We start from the raw sequence: 24,074 nt of genomic DNA, 5'->3' as shown, positions 1-24,074 counted from the left end.
TGAGTTCCTGAAGGATATGAGAGGCAGCCACCACAGTGTTTGCATAGAGCAGCGCCCTATCTGTCACTCCCATATGACAGTCAGTCCACAGTGGGACTACTGGAGAGATGACTTGCTGTTCTTCTAGAGGACCCACGTGGTACTACACAACTGTATGTAACTTGGGATCCAGGGAATCCAGTGCCCTCTTCTGGCTTCCACAGACACCAGGCACTCCGGTGATACACAAATATATATGTAGACAAAACAACCATACACATACAATTAAAAGAAAAAGGGGGCGGGGTTTATGGATGGCACAATCATGAGTCCTTAATGGCCTCATGCATTCCCATGAGGAATGCAAGATGTCCTTCAGGTGTCATCCTGCTAGATCTTGCTGGAGTCTGCCTTCTAAAGTACCTGAAGCTATGACATTGGTCACAGAGCAGGTGCTAGGTGAAGGTACTTGCCCATTGGTGCCACTTCTGTTGTGCATTGCCGGAGCTAAGACCTGGGGAGCCACAGGTTTCAGAAGCCTTCTGCCTGTGGAAGCATGGAGTATGTCTCCAGCGCCTTCTGGTAAAACCTAACTGTACCAGCAACAAAGTCGAGCTTCATCTCTGCAGCCTAGGCAGTACAGGGTGGGTGTGAGCCTTCACTCTCTAAGCTGGGAGATGGCATGGCCCCTCCTTGCTCTCCTCTGCCTTTAGGCTCATGAAAAAACAAAGTTGTATCTCTGTTTGGGGTGGCACAGCCTAACAGTTCTGTAGTCTTAGGTGATATGTGTATCCTGGGTTTGGCCAGAGCTCCCGTGATAGTTTGTTCCTTGCAGACCACCTGCAGGTAAAATTAAAACAGGAAGAAAGAAAGATAAGAAACTGGCAAGTGGGGTCTAGTGAGATGGCTCAGCAGTTAAGAGCACTGTCAGTGCTCCCAGAGGTTAATTCCCAGCAACCCAAGGTGGCTCACAACCATCTATAAGGGGATCTGATACGCTCTTCAGGTGCAGCAGAGCATGCATACGATAAATTAAGAAAAGGGAGGAAAGAAAGGAAAGAAAGAAAGAAAGAAAGAAAGAAAGAAAGAAAGAAAGAGGCAAATGTACATCATATACAGTAGGTAGTAAAGACCTATGTGAGACAATTATGGCTGCACACTGTGGGCTCAGGTAGAACATGGCAGACAGGAAGGAGGAAGAGGACACACAGCAACAGAGGCAGCACTGCTACCATTCCTGTTCCTGGGGGCTGCCCTGTACTCACTGCCTTCCTTTCAATCATGCCCAGCTGTTAACAGATCCACACTGAGACATGGCCTGAAATCTTTGTGGCTGAAGTTCACATGTTCCTTTCTTACAAGGCCTGTGCATGTGACAAGCTCCACCCACCTCAGCCCTGCTGGGAGAGGCTCTGCTTCAGCAATCTGGAACTTACCAGTCACCACGTGGGCCTCACTGCAAGTCATCGGAACATCTAGTTAGTCTGAGACACTGGGGACCAAACTTGACCCAATCAATAACTGGATAATTAAAAACCAGACTTAAAAGACATGAGCCTTAAATACCAATTGGATGAAACTCTGAGGAAAAAAAAAAGATTGATCATAAAGCCAGGCTCGGTTCTCAGGTCTTACCTATTGCTGTTCCAGATGGCTGGTGACGCCGGGGAAAAGTCTCCTTAGCTTTGTCCCTATAAAGTCAAACTACCAAGGACACAGAGACTTGACTAGGGCCACTGTGGTGGTTTGAATGATAATGACCCCATAGGCTCATGTGTTTGAATGCTTGGTCCCCAGTTGGTGGAACTGTTTGGGAAGGATTAAAACATATGGCCTTGTTAGAAGAGGTGTGTCACAGGGGATGAGATTTGAGATTTCAAAAGACTTGAGCCACTTCCAGTAACTCATTTAGTCTCCAATTTGTGGATTAAGGTGTAAGGTCTCAATGTTCCTGCTAGCATGCCTTGGCCTGGCTGTCATGGATTCTAACCCTCTGAAACTGTAAGCCCCAAACTAAACACTTTCTTTTATAAGTTGCTTTGTTCATAATGTTTTATCACAGCAATAAAAAAGTAACTAGACAGCTACATAAACCACAGGATATTATGGGGTAGACTATGCCCGGGTTCCTATGTTTAAATTCTAACTGCAGGAGCTGGAGAGCTGGCTCAGTGGTTACGAGCACTGACTGCTCTTCCAGAGGTCCTGAGTTCAATTCCCAGCAACCACATGGTGGCGCACAGCCATCTGTAATGGGATCTGATGGATTCTTATGGTGTGTCTGAAGACAGCAACAGTGTACTAAAAAGTAATTAAGGTAGAATGAAGCTACATGGGTGGGCCTTGATTCAATATGCTGAGTGTCCCAAGAAGAGATGAACACAGACATACAGAAGAAGGCTGCTGTGAACACAGAGAGAGAAGTCAGAGACCTTAGAGGAAACTCCCTGCCAGTGCCTCCATCTTGGATTTCCAGCTTCTAGAGCTATAAGACAATGAACTGCCAATATTGAGGTCACCAGTGTATGGTGATCTGTCATGGTGGGAGTTGGGGGCTCAGCTATCAACATACAGGACACTGGTCTGTGTTTCTGACAGGGATGAAGAGGCCTAACAGAGATCTCACTAAATCAGCCTTGGGCAACTGAATAAACACAAGCCATATTTTCGCAACTTTGTAGGCGAAGTTCACTTCAGTAGCTACTTCAATTCTAGCTCCAGGGATGTCCAGTATCGGTGGCAGGCTGCAGCCCTCAGCTGTCACCTTAGGTGCAGCCAAGTAGCCTTCTGACTTGTTCACTAGGAAGACAAGTGGGCAGTGCTGTAGAACCCGAGCAAGATCACCAAATATTAATACAAACATCCCAAAGGTATAAAGTCTCCCAGATCAGAATCAAAATATAAAACCGGAAATGATGCTTGACATTCGTGGGGCTTAAGGTGTATACAACTCAGTAGTAGAGAGTTGGTGCCAACCCTTAGCACTGCAAAAATAAAACAATAAAGCAATTATTGAACTCAGCCTTAGTTCAACCTAGCATAATGCCTTCTAAGCATAAAAATGCTTATCACTATGGTGGTAGTTGTGTTTACCTCAAAATCTATAACTGATTATATGAAATACTCTTACAGACAACCTAAACAGCTTTGACAAGATTGATCAATAACCACAGTAAGTCAGTGTAGCCTGTCCAGTCACCCAAAGAGCCATGATCTGGTGAAACTTGCAGTCTTTATAAATGCAAATTCAAGCATGCCTCTTCATTTCCTTGGGAAATGTTAGTGTTTCGTTCCCTCCCGTGCACAAAGCTGAAAATGATGCATTCTAATTAAAAATGTTTTTCATGAGCATGTGGTGTGTATGCATGTCTGTAGGCACACTTGTGTGTTTAGATATGCATGTGCACATGTGTGCATGAGTTTGTGCACATGCATGTGGAAGCCTGAGGCTCATGTTGCAAGTCTTCTTCAATTGTTCTCTGCTTTATTCATTGAGACAGGGTCTCCCAATTGAATCCGGAGCTTGCCTTATGGGTAGACTAGCTAGTCAGCTTGCTTCAAGGACTGGAATTACAGACAGGCCACCATGTATCAATTACATGTGCTAGGAACTTGAACTCAGAGCACAGACGAACCTTCATGGGCACTACAGTCCCTCCATGTGTTAACTGAGAGAGTTGTTTCTGCTCTCATCTAGGACTTGATGTGGGTGCTTATCTCTCTCAGTATATAGTTATAGAATCTCTCTCCAAGCTATCAGCAGTTCAACCTGTGATTAAAAATAACCCAGCGGTTAGTGTTCTTGAGTAATTAGGCAAACACATTTCTTGCTTAAAAATATGTACTTGGGGAGCTGGAGAGATGGCTCAGCAGCTAAGAGCCGTGGCTGTTCTTCTAGAGCACTCAAGTTTGCATCTCAGCACCCATGGCTTGCAACCACCTGTAACTCCAGTTCTTGTTCTGGCCTCCATGGGCTGCATGCGGGTGATGCCTGACATAACAACGCCCATAGACAAAGATGAGAACTAAGTAGCTGAGCACCTAGGATAGGATTCAGAACTAAGTAGCTGAGCACCTAGGATAGGATTCAGAACTAAGTAGCTGAGCACCTAGGATAGGATTCAGAACTAAGTAGCTGAACATCTAGGCAGAACTCTGCTTAGGCCCCTTTTTTTCTTTCCCCCCTTTTTATTTACTTGTTTCACGTTTCATTTACTGGGGGCGAGGTCCTGGCCTGGCTCTCAGGGCAGAGCTTGTTGAGAGCCTAGGTTGCCAGCAGGGACTTCCACTATCCCCAACTCATTTTCAGGAGTCTAGGAAACAAGAATAGAGAGAGAACACTGGTATTTGGGCAAGAACCTTGAGCAGGACCGGGAAGAAGCTGACCCTACTCCTGGAAGAACGGGGTCTCCCAGCCTAGTCCATGCATTTTCACTACAACTCATGCCTCGGGGGCTATGGGTTTTTCCTCCTAGCCACTGCAGGCTGGGCTTAAAAAATGTGTCCTTGCAAATACTGGCACTGTTGACACCGCGGGGACTACTCTGCCCTAAAAGGGGCAGAAGAGAACTTGGTTGTTGAAGGTGCAGAGAGTTGTTCTGAGTCTCTGTGTCTTTATCAAAGACAGCGACTCCCTACCCTGGGTGACTCTACTGGAAGTGAGAACTGGGACAAGAGGGTAGGGTACACTGGATGTGGTAAGACTTCTGCAGGAGACCCGGAAGGCTCGAGAGCCAATTCCTGGGCTGTTTTTATCCTTATTCTACAAACAAGATGGGGCAGTCTCCCAGAGGATCCCCATGCCCCAGGCGCTACTCATGTCCAGTGTGTGCTCAAGCTCCTTTTGATGAAAGTTCTAGATGTGCTTGGGGATTCGCAGTGGACAGGCAAACAGGTGAAAGGAGGAGAGTGCCCCACCCCAGCTTGGCCCCTGTGTGCTTGGTAATACCATGAAGAATCCATACTTGGCTGACACTTTTGGGGTATGACATGGAATGAGCCTGTCCCACAAGACCTAGTAGATCCCTCTCCTCAAGCTGAGCCACAAAAACCTGCCAGTGGCCATCAGGCAGAGACCAGAGATACAGCTCCATGCTTCCACACTGCCTCCTGTAGCAGCCTGAGAGATATTCACTCAGGTAAGGTAGTTAAGTGTGGCTTTGTTTTGTTTTGTTTTGTTTTTAATTTCGATGGAAGCTTCACTGAGTAGCCCTCTCTGGCCTGGAACTCAAGAGCTCAATCTTGCCTGCCCCTCTGCCTCTCTAGTGCTGGGACTAAAAACGGCTTAAATTCACTACCGAGGAAAAACATTTCAGAGTGACTCAGTATGAAGCAATGTTGGAGTTTATTAGGAAGAGATTTTAATGTAGATTTTTGACAGACGTATGGGATAAGGCACACACAGGGGCAAAGTCTTTCCCAGAGAGTTTCAGTCTTTGCAGTGTATGAGTTTGTTCCTTCTAAAGGTACATCCCAAAGGTGTGGGGTACTGTGCTGTGTGAAGGAACATCTCAGAGGTGCGTGTAGATTCCGTGCCTCCTGAAGGAACGTCTGTCTCAGAGGCTTCTCATACAGTGGCTAGTAAGGCACTGGGTCAGAATAGCTGACAAGGCAAAGGTCACATGGATGACAGGGAAGGTACTTAGACTGTAAACAGATTTCAATTTTGTTTGTGAGACTCTCAGCAAACTTCATTAACATCTGGTTAAAGTACCAAGACCGTGCTTATGGACCTAAACACTCAGGCCTTAACACACAGTTAGTTCATTGCTAATCTGACTTTTTTCTTTTAGAGGTTTATTTATTTTATTTATATGCGTACACTATAGCTATCTTCAGAGGGCATCAGATCCTATTATAAATGGTTGTTAGCCACCATGTGGTTGCTGGGAATTGAACTCAGGACCTCAGAAGAACAGTCAGTGATCTTAACAACTGGGCCATCTCTCCAGCCCTAATCTGACATTCTTATTTGGAAAGAAAATCTATAATAATAATAAAAAAAAGAATATTGTCTTATGTAGGCAAACTTTTTAAAAGATTTATTTTTGTTATTATTTTAAATTATATTTTTATAGATATGTGCACAAAAGTACAGGTGCCCACAGATACCAGATGTGTGGAATTTCCTAGAGCTGGGGTCAGAGGCAAGCTGATGTATGTTCTGGGAATTGAACTCTGGTCCTCTGGAAGAGCAGTTTATGCTCTTAACTGTTGAATCAGCTCATGTACCTGCCCAATGTAGGCGATCTTAACAATAAATATTCATTTTACTAGAATTCTCAGCTCTGAGTTTGTGAGTCACTTCAACCCTTTCCATTCCCATGTGCCCTTGATTTTCTTTCTATCCTGTCTCATACTTTCTTTCCTCTCTTCCCAGCACCTGCCTGTCTCCTGAGCAGGGGCCTGTGGTTTCCCAGGAGCTACCTGTATTGCAAGGACTGTGTGGGGCTGGGGTTCTTATTCATGCTGCTGCTGCTCTAGATTTAATGTTAAACAGGACAGCCTCCATGGTGGAGTACATGCTGGCCAGTCCTAGCACATGGCTTCTCTTGAACTTTGTTCTCCCAGGCTCATTTTGGCAGCCAACAGAGATGAATTCTACCACAGGCCGTCGAAGCTGGCAGACTTCTGGGGGAACAACAGCGAGATCCTCAGCGGTAAGTGTGTCTTTGCACCTGGGGAGCAGCTCTTTTCTGTGATCCACTCGTTTTGTGAGGTGGCACCCACCAAATAGGGCTGGTGCTGCTGCTGAATGCATACGGAGCCATGAATGGTTTGGGGAGACTTGGCCAGCCCCAGAATCAAGCATCTCTCTTGTGTTCTTAGAAATATTACCATTATCATTAACTCTTTTAGATGTGGGCCAATTGTTAAGAGACAGTTTGCTCTTTGCTTTAAGGCTTGTTAGGTAGGTGAGAAGCTAGCCCCACTAGAGCTAAGTGTTTTTGATTCTGAGGGTGTCCTTCTGCTGTCTTCCTTGGTACTTACCCAGAGCCCCAGGAGTTAATGGGTTTTTCAGTCTGGCTTCTGAGAGCAGGCAGCCCTGCCCTGGGTGAGTGCTGTCCGCTATGGTCCTTCTGTGTGGTTCTTTCGCTCTGTCACAGTCAGTGAATCTCCTGGAAGCTCTGGCCTCTGTGCTCTACTGTTCCATGAACTCTGGTTGCCTTAGTCTCCCTGGACCTTCAGCACTGTTCTCAGATCACAGGGTCTGCTAAATCCCCTGGGGGCTCATGGGCTCATCTCATTTGTTTCTTGTCTCTCAGACTCTATTTTTTTTTTTTTTTTTTTTTTTTAAGTTTTATTTATTTGCCGGGCAGTGGTGGCACACGCCTTTAATCCCAGCACTTAGGAGGCAGAGGCAGGATTTATTTATTTATTATTTTTTAATGTATATAAGCACATTGATGCTGTCTTCAGACACACCAGAAGAGGGCATCAGATCCCATGACAGATGGTTGTGAGCCACCATGTGGTTGCTGGGAATTGAATTCAGGACCTCTGGAAGAGCAGTCAGTGCTCTTAACCTCTATCTTACTAGTTCCCTATGTTTTTGTTGGTCCTTCCTACCTTTTTTCCTTCCATCCATCCATGAGCCCTGGCTGATCTCAAATTCAGAGATCCCTCTGCCTCTGCTTCCTGAGTACTGGGAAGGCATGTGCCACCACACCCAGCTTTGCTTTCACTTTATTTAGTGTAGGTGTGTGTGTGTGTGTGTGTATGTGTGTGTGTGTGTGTGTGTGTACACTCTCACTTCTGCCATGGGGGTCAAACATCAAGCTTGACAGTAAACGCCATTACCCACTGATCCATCTTGCTAGGCCACTTTGTTCTCACTGTGTGTTTCTGACTGGTCTGCAGCTTGCTGCCTCTGCCTTCCAACTGCTGAGGTTGGAGGTGTACACTGTCACATCTCACCTTCTGATCCACGCCTCCTCTGAATGTGCGTGTTCTCATAAGGTTTATTTTTGGTGGGTTTAGGTGGGAGAGGAAATCCCTACTCTGTTGTTTGGCCAGACAGTGAGAACTCATTCATTTTTTGATTGTTGATTTGTAGGTTTTTTGTTTTTATAAATTCCGGATATGAGTCTTTTGATGGAGAAATGAGCTGCCAACTAATTTCCTTAGTACCTTTTGGTGAGAAGAACACTATTTTTAACAAATACATTTTTTTGGTTTATTCTTCTTTGTCTTGTTCAGGAACCTTGTTCCTCCTCCAGTCTATAACATTTTTCTATTAAAGCCTCTAAGTTGGCAGTCTGATTTTTGTCTCAAATTAATTTTTATTGTGAGTTCATGTATATGTGTGTGCACATGTGTACATGGAGCCAAAGGACCACTTCAGGACAGACAGTCTCATTGGCCCGAAGCTCACCCATTAATCTACACTGTCCCATCACAGTCTCCCATGATCAGCCTTTCACTGCCTGCACCACCTCATCCTGAATCTTAGACAGGTCTGGAAATCAAACAGTTCTTCATCCTTGCCAAGCAAGCACATCACTAATGCTCTTCCCATCTCTGAAATCAACTTTTGTGCCTGGTGTGAGTTAAGGGTTGAGATCTATCCCTCTAGTGACTGTTTACTGAAATCAGCTGAGCACACATGGGTAGGTTTCCTCAGGATTCCTGTGTCACACTGAATTGTGTGTGTCTAGGTTACTAGTACTACAGTCTCTGTTAACTGTCCTTGTGAGCTGAGCACAGTGGTCACACCTGATCTTTTGAGCCTAAGAGTTCAAGGTTCTAAATATTTTTAGTACTGTTTTAAATGATACATTTGAATTTTCATTTTCTAAGCCAAGCATGGTGATATAACCCAGTAATTACTAAACTTTTGAGTCTGAGACAAGAATGTCGCCATGAGGTCCAGGTCAAGGCTTTCCTGGGCTGTCTTGTGAGACCCCAACTTACAAATAGGACTAAGCATGTAGCTCAGTTGGTAGAGTGCTTGCTTAGCACGGTATAAATCAGGCACCGGTGGTGTGCACTGGTAATCTCATCACTTAGGGTAAGGGAGAGAGTCAGATGTTCAAGGTCGACCTCAATTAAGTAGCAAACTCAAGACCATCCTGAGCTACATGGGACCTTGACTCAAATAACAGTGAAAAAGTGAACAAGTAAACATTGGTTCTCCAGCTCCCTTGCCCACCTACGTGCTAGTGCTAGCGGGTTGTTGGGTTTGTTTGTGCTTCCTATGCATATGAATCCATCCTACCATCGAGCTTTGTTTTACTTCCTGTGTTTACATTTTATATTTCTTTCTCTGTTATAATTGACTTTGAAACATGACATTTTAGGATTAGGGAGATGCTTCATCAGATAAGAGTATTTGCTACAGAAGCATGGGGACCTGGGTTCAAATTCTAGCACCCAGCAGCATGTCCTTGTGTGCCTGTAACCCAGTGCTGTGGGGGCAGAGACAGGGTCACTGAGGCTTGCCGGCCCCTAGCATAATTGAGATTTAGTGAGAGACGCTGTTGTAAAGGGTGAGGTGGAGAGTGGCACCAGGATCCCTGTTGTCTCCTGTAGCTCCCGCTCGTGCACAGGTGCACATGCACACACAAGTATACACATGCACACTCATACAAGCAAGCACTTCCTCATATGACATCTTAGTGACTCTTTTTACTCAGACTTGAGAGCAGTGGCCTAATTGTCTGGCCGGGACACCTCCTGTGCTCTAAGGTCTCTCTCACACATACGCATCCCTGAGCCATACCTCCGAGCTCCTCTCCTATGGCTCAGTGGGCACGGACAACCTCATGTGTGGCCTAGTGGCAGCAGCATCTACCCTATGAAGAGCTGTGTGTCCTGGTAGAGCTGTGGAACGTGATTCTTGAGGGCTGAACAAGAGGGTACCAGTGGAGCCTATCCCAGGAGCTTGGCTGCTGGTAATATTGTCATCTGCCGTAGGGCTCGACATGGAGGAAGGCAAGGCAGGAGGAACATGGCTGGGTATCAGCACACGTGGGAAGCTGGGGGCGCTCACCAACTACCTACAACCCCGGCAAGAGCCAGACGCCCGTGGTAGAGGTATGGGATCTATGGGATTGGATCTGATGGGACCTAGGTAGGGCAAAGCCAAGACACATTGGAGAGGAGCTTAGGTAAAACTGGCAGAGTAATGGAAGTGCATGGGTATTGGTACAGTGCATAAGGACGAAGGAAAAAGGTACCCTGCCAGGGTTTCTGCTGATGGGCCTACACCTCCCGCGCCTCTCACAATAGTGACAGGAAGAAGAAATGGCCAAGTATTGCCAACATGATTCTACCAGGCATTGTCCTTCAGGCTCATGACTCCCTGACCACTGTATCATTGTTCCCTGCCTGTTGAGTTTCAGCTTTCTTTTTATTTTTAAAAGATTTATTTATAGGTTGGAGAGATGGCTCAGCAGTTTAAGAGCACTGACTGCTCTTCCAGAGGTCCTGAGTTCAATTCCCAGCAACCACATGGTGACTCACAACTATTTGTAATGGAATCTGATGCCCTTTTCTGGGTTGTCTGAAGATAGTGACAGTGTACTAACATAAAACAAATAAATAGATCTTTAAAAAATAAATGTATTTATTTATGTATTGTATTTATTTTATGTGTATGAGTGCATAGATGCCTGCATTTGAGGGCATTGGATCCCATCATAGACCTTTGTGAGATGGCATATGGGTGCTTAGAATAAAAGTCAGGACCTCTGGAAGAGCAGCCAATGCTCTTAACCACTGAACTTTCTTTCCTCCAAGTTTCATCTTTCTTTCTTTTTTTCTTTTTCTTTTTTTTTTTCCCCGAGACAGAGTTTCTCTGTGTAGCCCTGGCTGTCCTGGAACTCACTCTGTAGACCAGGCTGGCCTCAAACTCAGAAATCCGTCTGCCTCTGCCTCCCAAGTGCTGGGATTAAAGGCGTGCGCCACCACCACCCGGCAAGTTTCATCTTTCTTAATGCTGACTTTCCACACAGAGGCAGAGTGGGCATATGTTATTTTTTTTTCATTTATTTGTTCATTCCACCATGTTGAGATTGAACCTAGGGCTCAAGCAAGCTAGACAAGGGTTTTACTATTGAGATCTCACACACACACACACACACACACACACACACACACACAGAGAGAGAGAGAGAGAGAGAGAGAGAGAGAGAGAGAGAGAGAGATCCTAAGTTGCCTCTACCTCCCAAGTTGTGAGATCAAAGTCATGCCCCACCACCACCACTACCCAGACCTAGAAAGTATTTTTAAAACCATTCTCCATAATAATCCAGTTATGAATCAGTCAGCTCACTCTAGATGTTGGAGTCGCAGTGGAACCCCTTCCTCTGGCCTCCCCAGAGACCTTACTTCAGTCTTCCCTGGGGCAGAAATTTATGTCGGCTGTCTTGGCCATTGATATGTGTGCCCTGCCCACAGGTGAACTTGTATCTCACTTTCTGACCAGCGACATGGACAGCCTGACCTACCTGAAGAAGGTCTCCACAGAGGGCCACCTGTACAATGGCTTTAACCTCATAGCAGCTGACCTGAGGTGGGTTTGCTTTGGTAACCAGGTCTTTAACACTTCTCTCTAGCTCCCTGCCCTGGTCAGCTAGGTTCCCTTTCCCAGGACTCTGATTAAGGGGTATTTGGCAAGCATCTGAGGGCCTAAGCTGCCTCAGACCACTGACTGAGAATAGGGAGTAACGCTCCGGGCTTCTTGAGACAATTTAAAGATCACTGCCTCCCTACGGTGAGAGAACTGCAGTGTGGAGCTGCCAGTGTTGAGACTGAAGAGCCTCTGGCTTGGGGTGACTGCAGCTAGGCCTCATCCCTCCTGTGAGGATGCTTCGTAACAGGCAGTCTGTCCTCACTAGGCCAGCAGTCTGTCCTCACTAGGCCTATGAACTCCCAGGTGGTCCTCATGTTGATGAGATGGCTATAGGAACACAAGTTTTACATGCTTAGCCTTTCATGGAGGTAAATATCCTTATCTCCCTCATCTGACTGCTATGAGCTGGGGCCTTCCTCCTGAGTGAGGCTTCTGTCCATCTATATCCAGACGTCTGTCCTGAGCTGCCTTCTACCAGAGGGCTGGGGTGGGTCCATATATGAGCCCGAGGCTCGGTGTGTCTGCTTGTGCCCTGTGTCATTCCTGGACTACATGGGTAGATTTGACTTATGTGGAAGCTGAGTGAGGTGCAGTGATCACAGGATGAAGGCCCAGAGTGGGAGTTGGAACAGCATGGTTCGAGCCTCCCTTCTCACTTTGGGGGCTCCTAGGGGCCATAAAACTCTGCTTGCCTCCTCTCCAAACATGAAGCTGCATTTCCATAGTGGTCCCATGTATGTTTGATTCAGCCTCAAGGAAACAGAGCGTGGCTGCCATGTGCATGGGGTTCAGTAGCTGTGTCAGACAGCTGGGAACCAGGCTGCTGTTGAACGTGAGCAGATACACAGTAGCTTCTGTGGTTGGGCCTCTGGAAATCCGAGTAACCTTCCTTGCTGTAGACCCTGCAAGGTCAGAGGACAGCTAAAGAGCCATCTCACAAGCAGCTAAGTCCTGGAGCTGCAGAGATGGCTCAGTGGCTAAGAGTGCATACAGCTTTTGCAGAGGACTGGAGTTCAGTTCCCAGCACCCATGTCAAATGGCTCCCGCAACTCTAGCTCCAGGGGATCCTAGTGTCTGGTCCACAGGCACCCATACACACATAATCAAAAATCACAATGAATCTTTAAGAACAACAAAAAGAAACCAAGGCCTACAAAGACCTAGGGTGAAGAAGAATGTAAAAGGAATATGAACCCAGACTGGGGCTGCTGGGGCTGGGCCAGTCATGCCTGGTGTCCATGTGGAACAAAAGGAATGGTCTCAGTAACCCAAGCCACCACACCCATGTTCGTCCATTTGGAAGGTACTTCAGACTTATCTCTAAGGTCCAGCTTATCCTTGGCCCCAATAGGCTTGTTCAAACACATGAATCTATGGGGTCTATACCTAGCCATAGCATAATGCAAATACATTTAGTCCATCTCCAAAAGTCCCCATAGTCTATCACAGTCTCAACAATGTTAAAAACTGAAGTTCAAAGTCTTTTCTGAGATTCGTGCAATCTCTTTTTTTTTTTTTTTTTTTTTCTTCGAGACAGGGTTTCTCTGTGTAGTCCTGGCTATCCTGGAACTCACTCTGTAGACAAGGCTGGCCTTGAACTCAGAAATCCACCTGCCTCTGCCTCCCAAGTGCTGGGATTAAAGGCGTGCGCCACCACTGCCCGGCCTCGTGCAATCTCTTCTTAACTGTAATTTCCTATAAAATCAAAATTAAAAAATCAGATCACATGGCTCTAACATCGCAGGATATACATTACCATTCCAAAATGTCCTAGTGAGGAAATACTGGACAAAAGCCAGCTGGGCAAACTCCAAACTCTGCATCTCCATGTCTGATGTCAAAGCAATCTTCCGATTTCTAACTCCTTTGTCTTGTTGACTGCTGCACAATTCAGCAGCAACAAACTTCATTCTCTTGGGCTGGTTCCACTCCCTGTTAGATTAATTGCATTGACAAAGGAAGTCTTAACCAAGTTTAGACTTTGTCCTCCAGCTTACTCTCATGAAGAACATTTTGATCAAGTGTAGCAAGCTTAGAAAGAAAAATACAAAATGTATGGTTCAAGTATTAAAGGGGCACCAGGAAGTGCAGTGGAGCTAAATCCTTTCTTTAAGGGGATAAACAGATTAAGGGAGTGGTGCCCTCATGACAAGATCCCACCCCCACAGCGACACACTTCCTTCAACAAGGCCACACCTCCTAATAGCGCCACTCCCTGGGTCAAGCACATTCACACCACCACGGTGCAGTTATCACAACAGATCTATGCCACAGAATATTTAGAGAAGTATGAGGAACTTTCTGCTTCCTCCTCACTGGTTCCATAGTGAGCCAGAAGTATACCCGTAAGGCTGGACAGTGCCTGGTGTCTCTGGGCTAGCTTTCTAGGCCCTGAGCTAGGCTAAAGTAGGCCATTGTCTTTGTGCTAGTCACTAGCCCAGGCTAGAAGCAGGGCCATGAGATCACTGGGCAGTCTGGGAACAGAGGAGCGTATGACTCCCATCTGACTTTCTCTGGCCTTTGGCTTCTATTCGCAGCACAGCAAAAGGAGACGTTGTTTGCTACTATGGAAACCGGGGGGAGCCTGAGCCTATTGTCTTGACGCCAGGTGAGCCTGCTTTGGTGTCCGGACAGGGCTGGGACTGCTCCTATGTTGGGGATATTATGTGGTAAGACTGAGAGAGACCCCTGGGAAACAGCATTATTGGGGTCCAGCACAGCACCGGGTGAACTAACCTGGGGCCAGCTTCTTTCTCTATCCACAGCCTGTGGACAGTCCTTGCTGGTAACATCTTGGGTCTGTGGGCCTTGGACACTGACTTGAGCGCCTACAACTGAGCCATTGGCTCACATCAAGTATCCCTACCTCTAGGGAAAGAGTGTCCTGAACAACATCCATATGCCACCTCTGTGTGACAGTTTTCATTTGTAATAGTTTCCTCATCCCCAGGTGGCACAGGTTACTAAGTTTGCAGGACACATGTTGGGAGGCCCAAAATGTTGTGTTCCAGGTGGAAGTCAAGGGAGGTGGGGAGGAGCCCCCAGGGAAGCTGGATAGTCCTATCCTGCCTGTGCTACTGGCTCCAACGGCAGAGCCTGTGGTCCTGGCTTGCTGCATACCAGAATTCATAACACTGGTTCACGCCAACACCCATTTCCAGCTTTTCATGACTGTCTGGGGATGTTTGAGCCCCAGGTGGGCCAAGGGGCTCCAGAGCTCCTCCCCTGGGTTATATCCAGGCCAGGATGTCATGGGCTGGTGAGCTCTTAGATCAGGCAGCCCACACCAAAGCACAGGTTCTAGTCCATCCCACTAGCTCTCCAACACAGCTCACAAGGGGCTCTCTGCCAGCTCTGGGCACTCTGGCTGTGGTACCTTCAGTGCCCTTGTTGTTATGTGTGTTCCCCTTCTTGTGCAAGCCCCAGAACAGGTCCAGTAGCACCCCTAAGAACCAGCTGGTGCCTTGAAGTCCTGAGTGTAGGCAGTCATTTGGATTCATCTTTACCAGGTCTTACCCCTCTGTTTGCCGCAGAGCCTTTGAAGGGAATTTGTATTCCAGGAGTCCATCTCATACTGACCCAAACTCAAGTGGCCCCGAGGCCTCTGGGAGAGCAGCGGTAGCTGGGGTATGAAGCCTGCTGTTCTCAGAGCAGAGGACTCCCTGACAGGAGCATATTCTCCAGTACAGTCTCTTCCCACCTACATCATGATTTATTCCTGAGCTTGTCCCTACTTGATTTTTTTTTTTTTTTTTTTTTTAAGATTTATTTTATGTATGAGAACACTGTAGCTGTCTTCTGACACACCAGAAGAGGGCATCAGATCCCAGATTCCATTACAGATGGTTGTGAGCCACCATGTGGTTGCTGGGAATTGAACTCAGGACCTCTGGAAGAGCAGTCAGTGCTCTTAACCACTGAGCCATCTCTCCAGCCCGCCCCTACTTGATCTTTATCCACTTCCCTTTTTTCTAGTGTTGAGAATTGAACCTATGCTCTTATACCTACTAAACATACTCTTAGTAAACACTCAGACCTCTGCTTTTAAGCAGGCCACTTGCTCTGAATTCAAATTCAGCACTGACTACATAGTGAGTGCCAAGTCAGCCTGGGTTACAGAATGATGCTGTCCCAAAAAACAAACCTTCATTGAAACGTGACTCTCACATGCTGTGTAAAGTCTGTCACACAGCCAGCTATGGTGACACAGGCCTATAATCACAGCACTAAGGGAGGCGGAGGCAAAAAGACAGTCGTAATTTTAAGGCCAACTGATCTGCAGAAGAAGTTCAAAGCCAGCCCAGGCCCATGACAAACCTCTTTCTTAAGAAAGGAAGGAAGGAAAGAAGGAAGGGAGGGAGGCAGGCAGCGTGTTTCCTGTAAGCTGGGAGTGGTGGTACTCAGGAAGCTGAGGCAGAGGGATGGTAGTTTAAGGTCAGAATGGACTCCATTAACAGTCAAATGTGACGCTGGGTGTGTTGCTGGGTGTGTTGGTGCGTACCTTTAAGTCCTAGCACTCAGGGAGGCAGAGGCAGGTGGTCCTCTATGAATTCCAGGCCAACCTGGTTTATACATTAAGTTTCAGGTTAGCCAAGGTTACATACTGAGACTCTTACCTTAATAAACCAAATAAATTAGTAAAATCAAGAACTGATGGTGAGCTGGGCATGGTGTGCACATCTTTAATAACCAGCACTCAGGCACAGGCAGGCAGATCTCTGTGAGTTAGAGGCCAGTCTGGTTTACATAGGGAGCTCCAGGCAATTCCAATTTCTTTTGTCATCCACTAAAAAACCCCCAGGCCGATGTGCACCTGCTCCCGCTCATCCCGTTTAATGGGGTTTATGTGTTCTGGACATGTTCACTTGGGTGGAAGCAGCCATGTGGCGGAGGAACCTGACCTCCAATTTGGCTCACTTGTTTTGATGTTTTCAAGTGCTTTTACCCCAGAGCCATCTCACTGGTCTATACATCTCTCTCCATTCTCCATACATCTCTCAAGCCTTTTGAGGAACTTCCACATGTTTGCCAAAGCATCTGCACCATTTTACACTTCGGCCAGCAGTTTACAAAAAGGTTCCTGTTTCCTGAGCTCCCACCAAGACTTGCTGTTCTCTCTCTTGAAGGGGAGAGGGTTCTAGACATGGAGCCCAGGACTTTAAACATGCGGAGCACAGACTGTACCACTGAACTCCTTCCCCGGGCCTGTTACCCACTTTCCCCTTTTTCAGAGGGGTTAGGGGTTCATGTATCCCAGGCTAGCCAGATTCAAACTCAGTACATCCAGTCCATGGGTGACACTGAGCTCCTGATACTCCTACCGCCTCCTTCTGAATGCTAGAATTAAAGCATTCTGGTCTGTCCATCTGAAAAATTTGTTCTCTTTTAGTCTTATAAAAGTTCTGTCTATAATCTACAAATCTCATCAGATATACAACTTGCAGAAATCCTTTCCTACTTTGGGTTTTATTTACCTTTTTGGCACATTTTTTAAAATGCATAACCTTATATTAAGTCCCATTTGTCTTGTTGATATGCTTGTGTTGTCTTACCTAATAAGTCATTGCTCTCTGGGTCATGAAGCTTTTTCTTTTAAAAAAAATGTATTTACCGTGCGTGTGCATGTGCGTATGCTAGCACGTGCGCTCACTTTGTGACACAATCTCACTCAGCCCAGGCTGACCTGAATTCATCTACATAGGCTGACCTCAAACTTGCCAAATCTTGCCTCAGCCACCTGAGTTTAGAATTATAGATACATGCCACCACATTTGATCCTAACCATATTTGATCCTAAAGTGGTTTTTGGAGATAGGTCTCATATAAACAAACTTGCCTCAAACATTTCTTTGTTGTGCATGTGTGTGTGCATATACATGCCTGTGTGCCCGTGCCTCAGTTTGCATGTGGAGGTCAAAGGGCAAACCTGCAGGAGTCAGTTCTCTCTTTCCACCCCATAGGTCCCAGAGCTTAAGCTCAGGTCATCAAGCTTGGTGTCAGGTGCCTTTACCCACTGAACCATCTTTTTGGCTTTGGGGTAATTTTTGCATAGGGTGTGAGGTTAGGTCCAACTCCATTCTTTGTGAATTGCCTGGCTCCATTATGGAATAGTCTTCCAAACTAATCCAGAAAGAAAAAGCAGTGCCGTTAGGGGTTTGGGGGCTGCAGAAGAGCCAGAGTGATGTTCTAGGTTCTCAGCTGGACCTACATCAGATTTGGCTTCTACTGGAGCCTTGTTTGGGATGCTTGACTGTAAGCCATCTGCCCCAGCCACCCATGGCCTCTGCATGGCCAGGCTGACCTTCTTCCTATAGGAACCTATGGGCTAAGCAATGCCCTGCTGGAGACACCCTGGAAGAAGCTGTGCTTTGGCAAACAACTCTTCATGGATGTGGTGAAGCAGAGCGAGGCACTCCCTAAGGACGCCCTTGTCACCCAGCTCCTAGATGTCCTCAACAATGAGGAGGCGTAAGTGAGCAAGACCCTCTGGGGCAGCCAGCACTAGTCTAGAGCAGGGAAGAAGGCAGGCTCTGCTACCTTCAAGGTCTGTGAAGGCAAGCAGATTGGCTCATCAACTATAGGAATGCCTTATCTGACTTATTTCTCTACATCCTTAAGACTCAAGCCTATTCCTCTTGGGGAAGCAGTCAGGGTTTCCAGTGGGGCCCTAGATAATAAGAGATGGTGCATCCAGGGGCCTGTGCTCTGGGAGATTTGGTGTTCTCTGAGGTTTGGCCTCCCTCTTAACAAGGAGGGCCAGTGTTATATTCCAGAAGGTTTTAGCTACTCAGCAAACCTTAGGGAGAAGAGCCAGAGAATCTAGAAGCCAGTCAGAACAGGCCTAGGGTTTGACATTGTTTGCTTTGCCCTGTTTCCAGTGACCTTGGAGCTAATCAGTGGGCAAAGACACACCTGTCCCTGGAAGAAACAACCCCCCCACACACACCCTCTTTCATGCTCATGGCTTCCTTCATGGGGTACCCTCAGACTCAGGGCCCTTGGGCTTTAGCCATCCAAGCCAAGCATCCTGGTGTCCACAGTGCTGACAGGTATCCCTTCACAGCCGTGTGCATCTTCCCATTCTCATCTAAGCTTGGCCACTTTCTGCCCAGATGACCCAGTGTCCTTCCATCTTGCTCACCTTGGATTTCTCAGAGGAGCCCCACCCCCACCATGCTGCCACCCTCTACAGGGTGAGGACTGCCTTGACCCTTGTGCACTCCCTCCTCCCCCATACTACGGACCTTGAACCATAGCATCATTCTCTAGCCTCAGCACCAGATTTTCTCTTGGGAGTCTGTGCTGGGCTTTGCTCAGCCGTGTGCCCACATGGTCCTCTATCACTTGAGCAGGCCAATTATGGCTCTGGCTTTTCTTATTGATAACTACAGTTATGGTACAAGTTGTGCTGGTTGTTAAGTCTCAGGGTTTTTTTTTGGGGGGGGGGCTCTTGTGTATGGACAGATGCCCACAGGGTACCATTAAGACACAATAGAGAATGTTTGTACCATCTGGATACCTAGGCTTAGTGTTGGAATGGAAGGGTGACAAAGTACAAGGAGCCAAGTAGAAAAGTTATAAATAAGCCTATACCTGTGGCTCCTCACCGCACAGGGCTCCTTAGAATCTCAGACAGCTAGCATAGCTTATAGGGGTCCCCATATACACAAGCTACAGACAGGCAGTAGGGACTAACAGCTTCTCTGACCTTCTATTCTTCCAGACAGCTACCAGACCCAGCCATTGAGGACCAGGGCCAGGAGTATGTACAGCCAATACTGAGCAAGTATGCAGCTGTGTGTGTCCGCTGTGCCACCTATGGCACCAGGTGATGAGGCTGGGACTCCTGGGCACATTCACTTCCCATTGGGTGTCCCCCACAACACAGCTGGCCATGGCTAGGCACCACCCCTGATTCAGTGCATTCTAGAGCCTCTTCAGACTTAACTGTAGGTTGATCAGATCCTATAGGTAATGTGCATAGGTCAGGCGGGTCAGAGCTCTGGTCTTCTGAAGCTGTCTTTGTGTCCTAGGTGGGACTTCTGGTGGCCTCATCTGTTCAAAGAAGCAAGAGGTGGGATTTGGAATGTTTCTGCTGGCAGACATTGGTTGCCAGATGCCCTGGCACTGATTTTCTAGAGTCCATGATTTGCATGCTGGATGGCAGCTATGAGCTGCTCTTTCCTATATGTGCCAACCCTTCTGAAGGGCAGGAGCTCACACGTGAGAACCTACTCTAGGGTGGGATAAAGGAAGAAGCAAGTGAGCCACCTGACTTAGCCTGGGCCAGTGGAGGAGAAAGGAGATCAGGGAGATTTATAGGTAAACGGATCATGTACCCCAAGTGGTCGAGAGCTTAACTTCTTGTTCTTGGACAGCCAAACATGGCCAGGTATCTAGAGCCTGGTGTACTACCTGTACTGCTGGTGGGGTCAGATCTGGGACCACCCTGTAAGGAATGTGGTTAATTGGTACTTTTTTTTTTTTTTTTTTTTTTTTTTTTTTTTTTTTGGTTTTTCAAGGAGAATTTCTCTGTGTAGACCTGGCCATCCTGGTACTTGCTCTGTAGATCAGGCTGGCCTCCAACTCAGAGATTCACCTGCCTCTGCCTCCTGAATGCTGGGATTAAAGGAATAGACCACTACCATCCAGCCTGTGGATTGGTTCTTGCTATGGAAAAAGGCCAGGCCAGGCAGAAGTGTTATAGAGCAACAGTAATATGACTCTCCCAGTATGTACTGGCCAGGGGCGGGGCAGATGCAAAGTTGAGGCTATTATTTAAATAGCCCACCTGATGGCAGAGCTGAGTGGCTAGCTCAGGCCCTGGGTGTGATGGGTACCCTTCCTGCCTCAGGTCGGGTCCCAGCCATGGCTCTGAAAGGGGCTGGGGTTAAAGGATGCTTTCTTTCAGAACCAACACCATCATCCTTGTGGATGCAGATGGCCATGTGACCTTCACAGAACGAAGCATGCTGGACAAAGACACGTCCCGCTGGGAGACCAACACCTACGAGTTCACACTACAGAGTTAGCCCCTGCCAGGTTCCTAGGATGCTGTTCCTCAAGGGCCAGCATAGACAGGGCCCCTTCATGACCACCCTGCATGTCTGTGGCTCAGCCAGCGTTGCTAGGACCAGGTTGTTCTGATTTGTGTCCTCATACTCAGCTCAGGGTTTCTCTTTGTACCAGTGGAGAATGACAGAGTTAAATGCAAGGTCTGAGTCAGGCCTAGGTATGTCATGTGAACGCACAGACCTATTGCTCAACCCCACCACCACCATGTACACACACATGTGCACCTGACTGATGAGCAGGGTTATGCCTCTCACCTCACATGTTTGGTCAGTGGATCTGTTCCCTGGACAGGTAACAAAAGCAGACTTTTAATAGAAACTGGAGATCCTGTATTTGTGTTCATGTGTGTTCAGTGGCTCTGCATGCACGAGGACCCAGTGTGCATTTGCATTTACTGAGTCCTGTAGTATGGACCCTGGGATCTCTTAGACCCCTGCTTGCCCAGGGTTGAGGGTTCTGAACAAGACCATCTCAACGAGTGGCTTAACCAACCCCTGCCATCTCCCATTGCCCTTGTTATAAGCTGTACACTATAGGAATGTGAACTTGAGTGTGCACAGTTGATAATAAAACTTTAAGGTTGTAATGAGTGTTGGCTTTTTTTAAAAACTATTTTATTGGGTTCTTATATCTCTTACTGCCTTCCATCCTTATTGTACCCTAATCCCTTTCAACCTCTCAACAGTAGGTAGGAGAGAAAGATGGTTAGAGGGGAAAGGGGGCATGGACCTCTTTCAGCTACTGACTACTGATAGGGGCATTGAGTTCCTCGGGTCAAGTTCAGTCTTCATTGTTAGGATATTTCCAACTTCTCATCAAACAGCAACATCAGCAACCACGAGCAGCAGCCTCCTCAGGCCCTCTCTGGGGTCTCTCATTTGTACCCTCTCCATTGTCCCCAGAATTAAACTATCTGTAACTGGCAAAAATCATGCCCCTGCTAGTGCGTGAAGCAAATCATAGTCACCTGCTCTGAAGCAGCCTTTTATCCCACACCTGAGATTAAAACCAAAACATTCACATAACATAACTGGGTTTTAAAAAAAAAATCTCACTACAAGTTAAGGGTGTTTCAGAATTTTCCTTTGTGTGGTGGCAACAGTCAGAACTGGAACTGTCATGGTGGATCAGATGCCCATTTGAGAATCTTTTTATGTAAGCTCTGGAGCACTGATGAATGCCTGCAGATCAAGCCTATTTGTGACTACAGAGTGAGCTGCCACCACCAGGGATTCATCAGAGTCCCTAGCATCCTTTGGTTCATAAGAAGGCCCTAGAAGAAGAGATAGCAGAGGCAGGTGGATTTCTGAGTTCAAGGCCAGCCTGGTCTACAGAGTGAGTTCCAGGACAGCCAGGGCTACACAGAGAAACCCTGTCTCGAAAAACCAAAAAAAAAAAAAAAAAAAAAAAAAAAAAAGAGAGATAGCCCAGAGAATGGTAGAGGTAGAGGTCAAGGGGGCGTTTTTAGCCCTAGGCCTTGGGAACCATGCTCCTCTGCCCTACCAGCCACAGGCTCCATAGCTCAGGCCCCCTTGTCTTGGTATTTGGAGTAGTGAGCCCAGGATGGTTCTGAACTGGGTATTCCAGACTGAATGTGGTTAGTTGCTGGTCCCTCTAGGGAAGAGTAAGAGCCTGACTTTACCCTTCCTGTCTCTACCGTCTTCCTCTGGGGTCCAGGAGAAATACTACTTGATTCAAACTAAGGTTGAAGGGGCCTAAGAAGAGAGATACGGAGTGTCACATTGGCTGAGCCTCACAGGTTGTATATCCTGCACCCTTGTTCTATACCAATTCCTACTCTCACGGGAACCCCTCAGATGTCTAGTCTACCTCTGTCCTGCTGTGCAGCCAGTAAAAGCATTCTAAACCCTTGTCATAGAGTCCTCTCTGCCCCAAGTTGAAGAGCTCCAAACTCCGGAGACCCTTACTCAAGTCTTAGGACATTGCGACCACCCAAAAAACACAAGAAACCATACCTGGATGCAATCAGCAGAGGTTTATTAGGGGAGGAGCCGGCGGTCAAAAAACGATAAGCTCTTTAGCTCCAAGAGCAGGTTTTTTGGCCCCAAGTGGTGGGTTAAAGGGTCTTTTATAGCATGGGGTCGGGGGAGGAAGGCATTTTCGCGCGCTTACACATGAATGGTTGCATTTTTGCGCGCCTACACATGATTGGTTGTTTTACAAATTTTGAACATAGCACTGGGAAGACCAAGGGAGGGGTAACCAAGAACAGTGGAACATTTCAGAGAATCTAGCCCAAATGATCTAGAGTCATGTGAGATCACTCTGCACACTCATTCTTCTCAAAAATGTGGTTTCACCATGCTATTGTGTCCTATCCTGCCATTTCAGATTACTATCTTTACTTTTTCCGGCTATAGGGTTATAGCCCCACCTAGGTGGTAGCATCTTTTATCTGTAGTCAGGAATGCCTTCCTGCCTTGGGCGAGGCTTGGGGAATGTAATCCAGCAAGTGTCCTTCACCTGGAATGTGAAGGCCTGAAATCTTATTTTCAGTTCCAAGTTCTGTAAGGCGAAAAATCTACACATATTTCATAAAATGGCCTTTATAATTTTTCACTCTACAAAGTCAGCCTGGAGTTTCCCAGTGACCTCCTGTGGAAGGGTGGCCCAAAAGTGCAGCTTCTTTTATGGACTAAGTTTTGTCCTCCCAAAAAGGAAATCCTCACCCCAGTCCTTCAAAGTATGACTGTCTAGAGATGGTCTTTGTAGAGATAATGATGACAACCTAAGGTTGCTATCCAAATATTTATTTATTTATTTATTTATTTTCTAGACAGAGTTTCTCTGTGTAGCCTCGGTTGTCCTAGAATTTACTCTGTAGACCAAGGTGGCCTTGAACTCTCTGAGATCTGTCTGCCACTGGGCAGCTGTGACCTATATAAAAGGAATGGTGATACAGGCACATGCAGATACAAGTGCATGCATGCTGGAGTTCTACAGCAGTCAAGGTGCACCTGGAGCTTGCACAGGATGTCTGGATGGAGGGAGCACAGCCTTGCTGCCATCTCCATTCAGACATCCAGCCTCCAAAGCTCTAAAAGTATCTGCCATATTGGTGGGCACCTAGCTCATGGCATCTAGCTCAGAGTTAGTCTTGTCTAGCAGCCCTGACACTCCAGATTAAGACCTCAGTCATCTCCCAAAAGGAAAACAAGCCAAATGTAGTGATGTATGCCTATGATCTTAGCACTCCAGAGACTGAGGCAGGAAGGCTATACAGAAAGTTTGAGACCAAGCCAGGCAGCGGTACACACCTTTAATCCCAGCACGCAGGAGGCAGAGACAGATCTCTGAGTTTGAGGCCAGCTTGGTCTACATAGTTCCAGGATAGCCAGGGCTACACAGAGAAACCCTGACTCAAAAGAGAAAAGAAAAAGAAAGTTTGAGGCCAGCCTGGGCTACCTAGTGAGACCCTGTTTCA

The 24,074-nt window shown here is 47.0% G+C and overlaps 1 protein-coding gene across 22 annotated transcripts in view; it reads left to right on the top strand.

Annotated features, from left to right (window-relative positions):
- Tango2 (transport and golgi organization 2 homolog) overlaps positions 1-21,215 on the top strand; it is a 47,010-nt gene extending 25,795 nt beyond the window's left edge. For 9 of the 22 annotated variants that reach the window (XM_034515439.2, XM_076942613.1, XM_034515441.2 and 6 more), the window contains 7 exons: positions 6,550-6,638; positions 9,895-10,014; positions 11,380-11,494; positions 14,092-14,162; positions 17,869-18,022; positions 19,278-19,382; positions 20,466-21,215. In XM_034515439.2, the coding sequence (XP_034371330.1) occupies positions 6,550-6,638; positions 9,895-10,014; positions 11,380-11,494; positions 14,092-14,162; positions 17,869-18,022; positions 19,278-19,382; positions 20,466-20,586 (775 nt within the window). In that variant the 3' untranslated portion in view covers positions 20,587-21,215. The other 13 variants (XM_034515445.2, XM_034515447.2, XM_076942622.1 and 10 more) reach the window with 8 other exon arrangements.
- Positions 21,216-24,074: the final 2,859 nt, after the last annotated feature.

This window comes from Arvicanthis niloticus, chromosome 12 (assembly GCF_011762505.2).
Source record: "Arvicanthis niloticus isolate mArvNil1 chromosome 12, mArvNil1.pat.X, whole genome shotgun sequence".
Taxonomy (NCBI): Eukaryota; Metazoa; Chordata; class Mammalia; order Rodentia; family Muridae; genus Arvicanthis; species Arvicanthis niloticus.
This window is presented reverse-complemented; position numbering and strand designations above follow the sequence as displayed.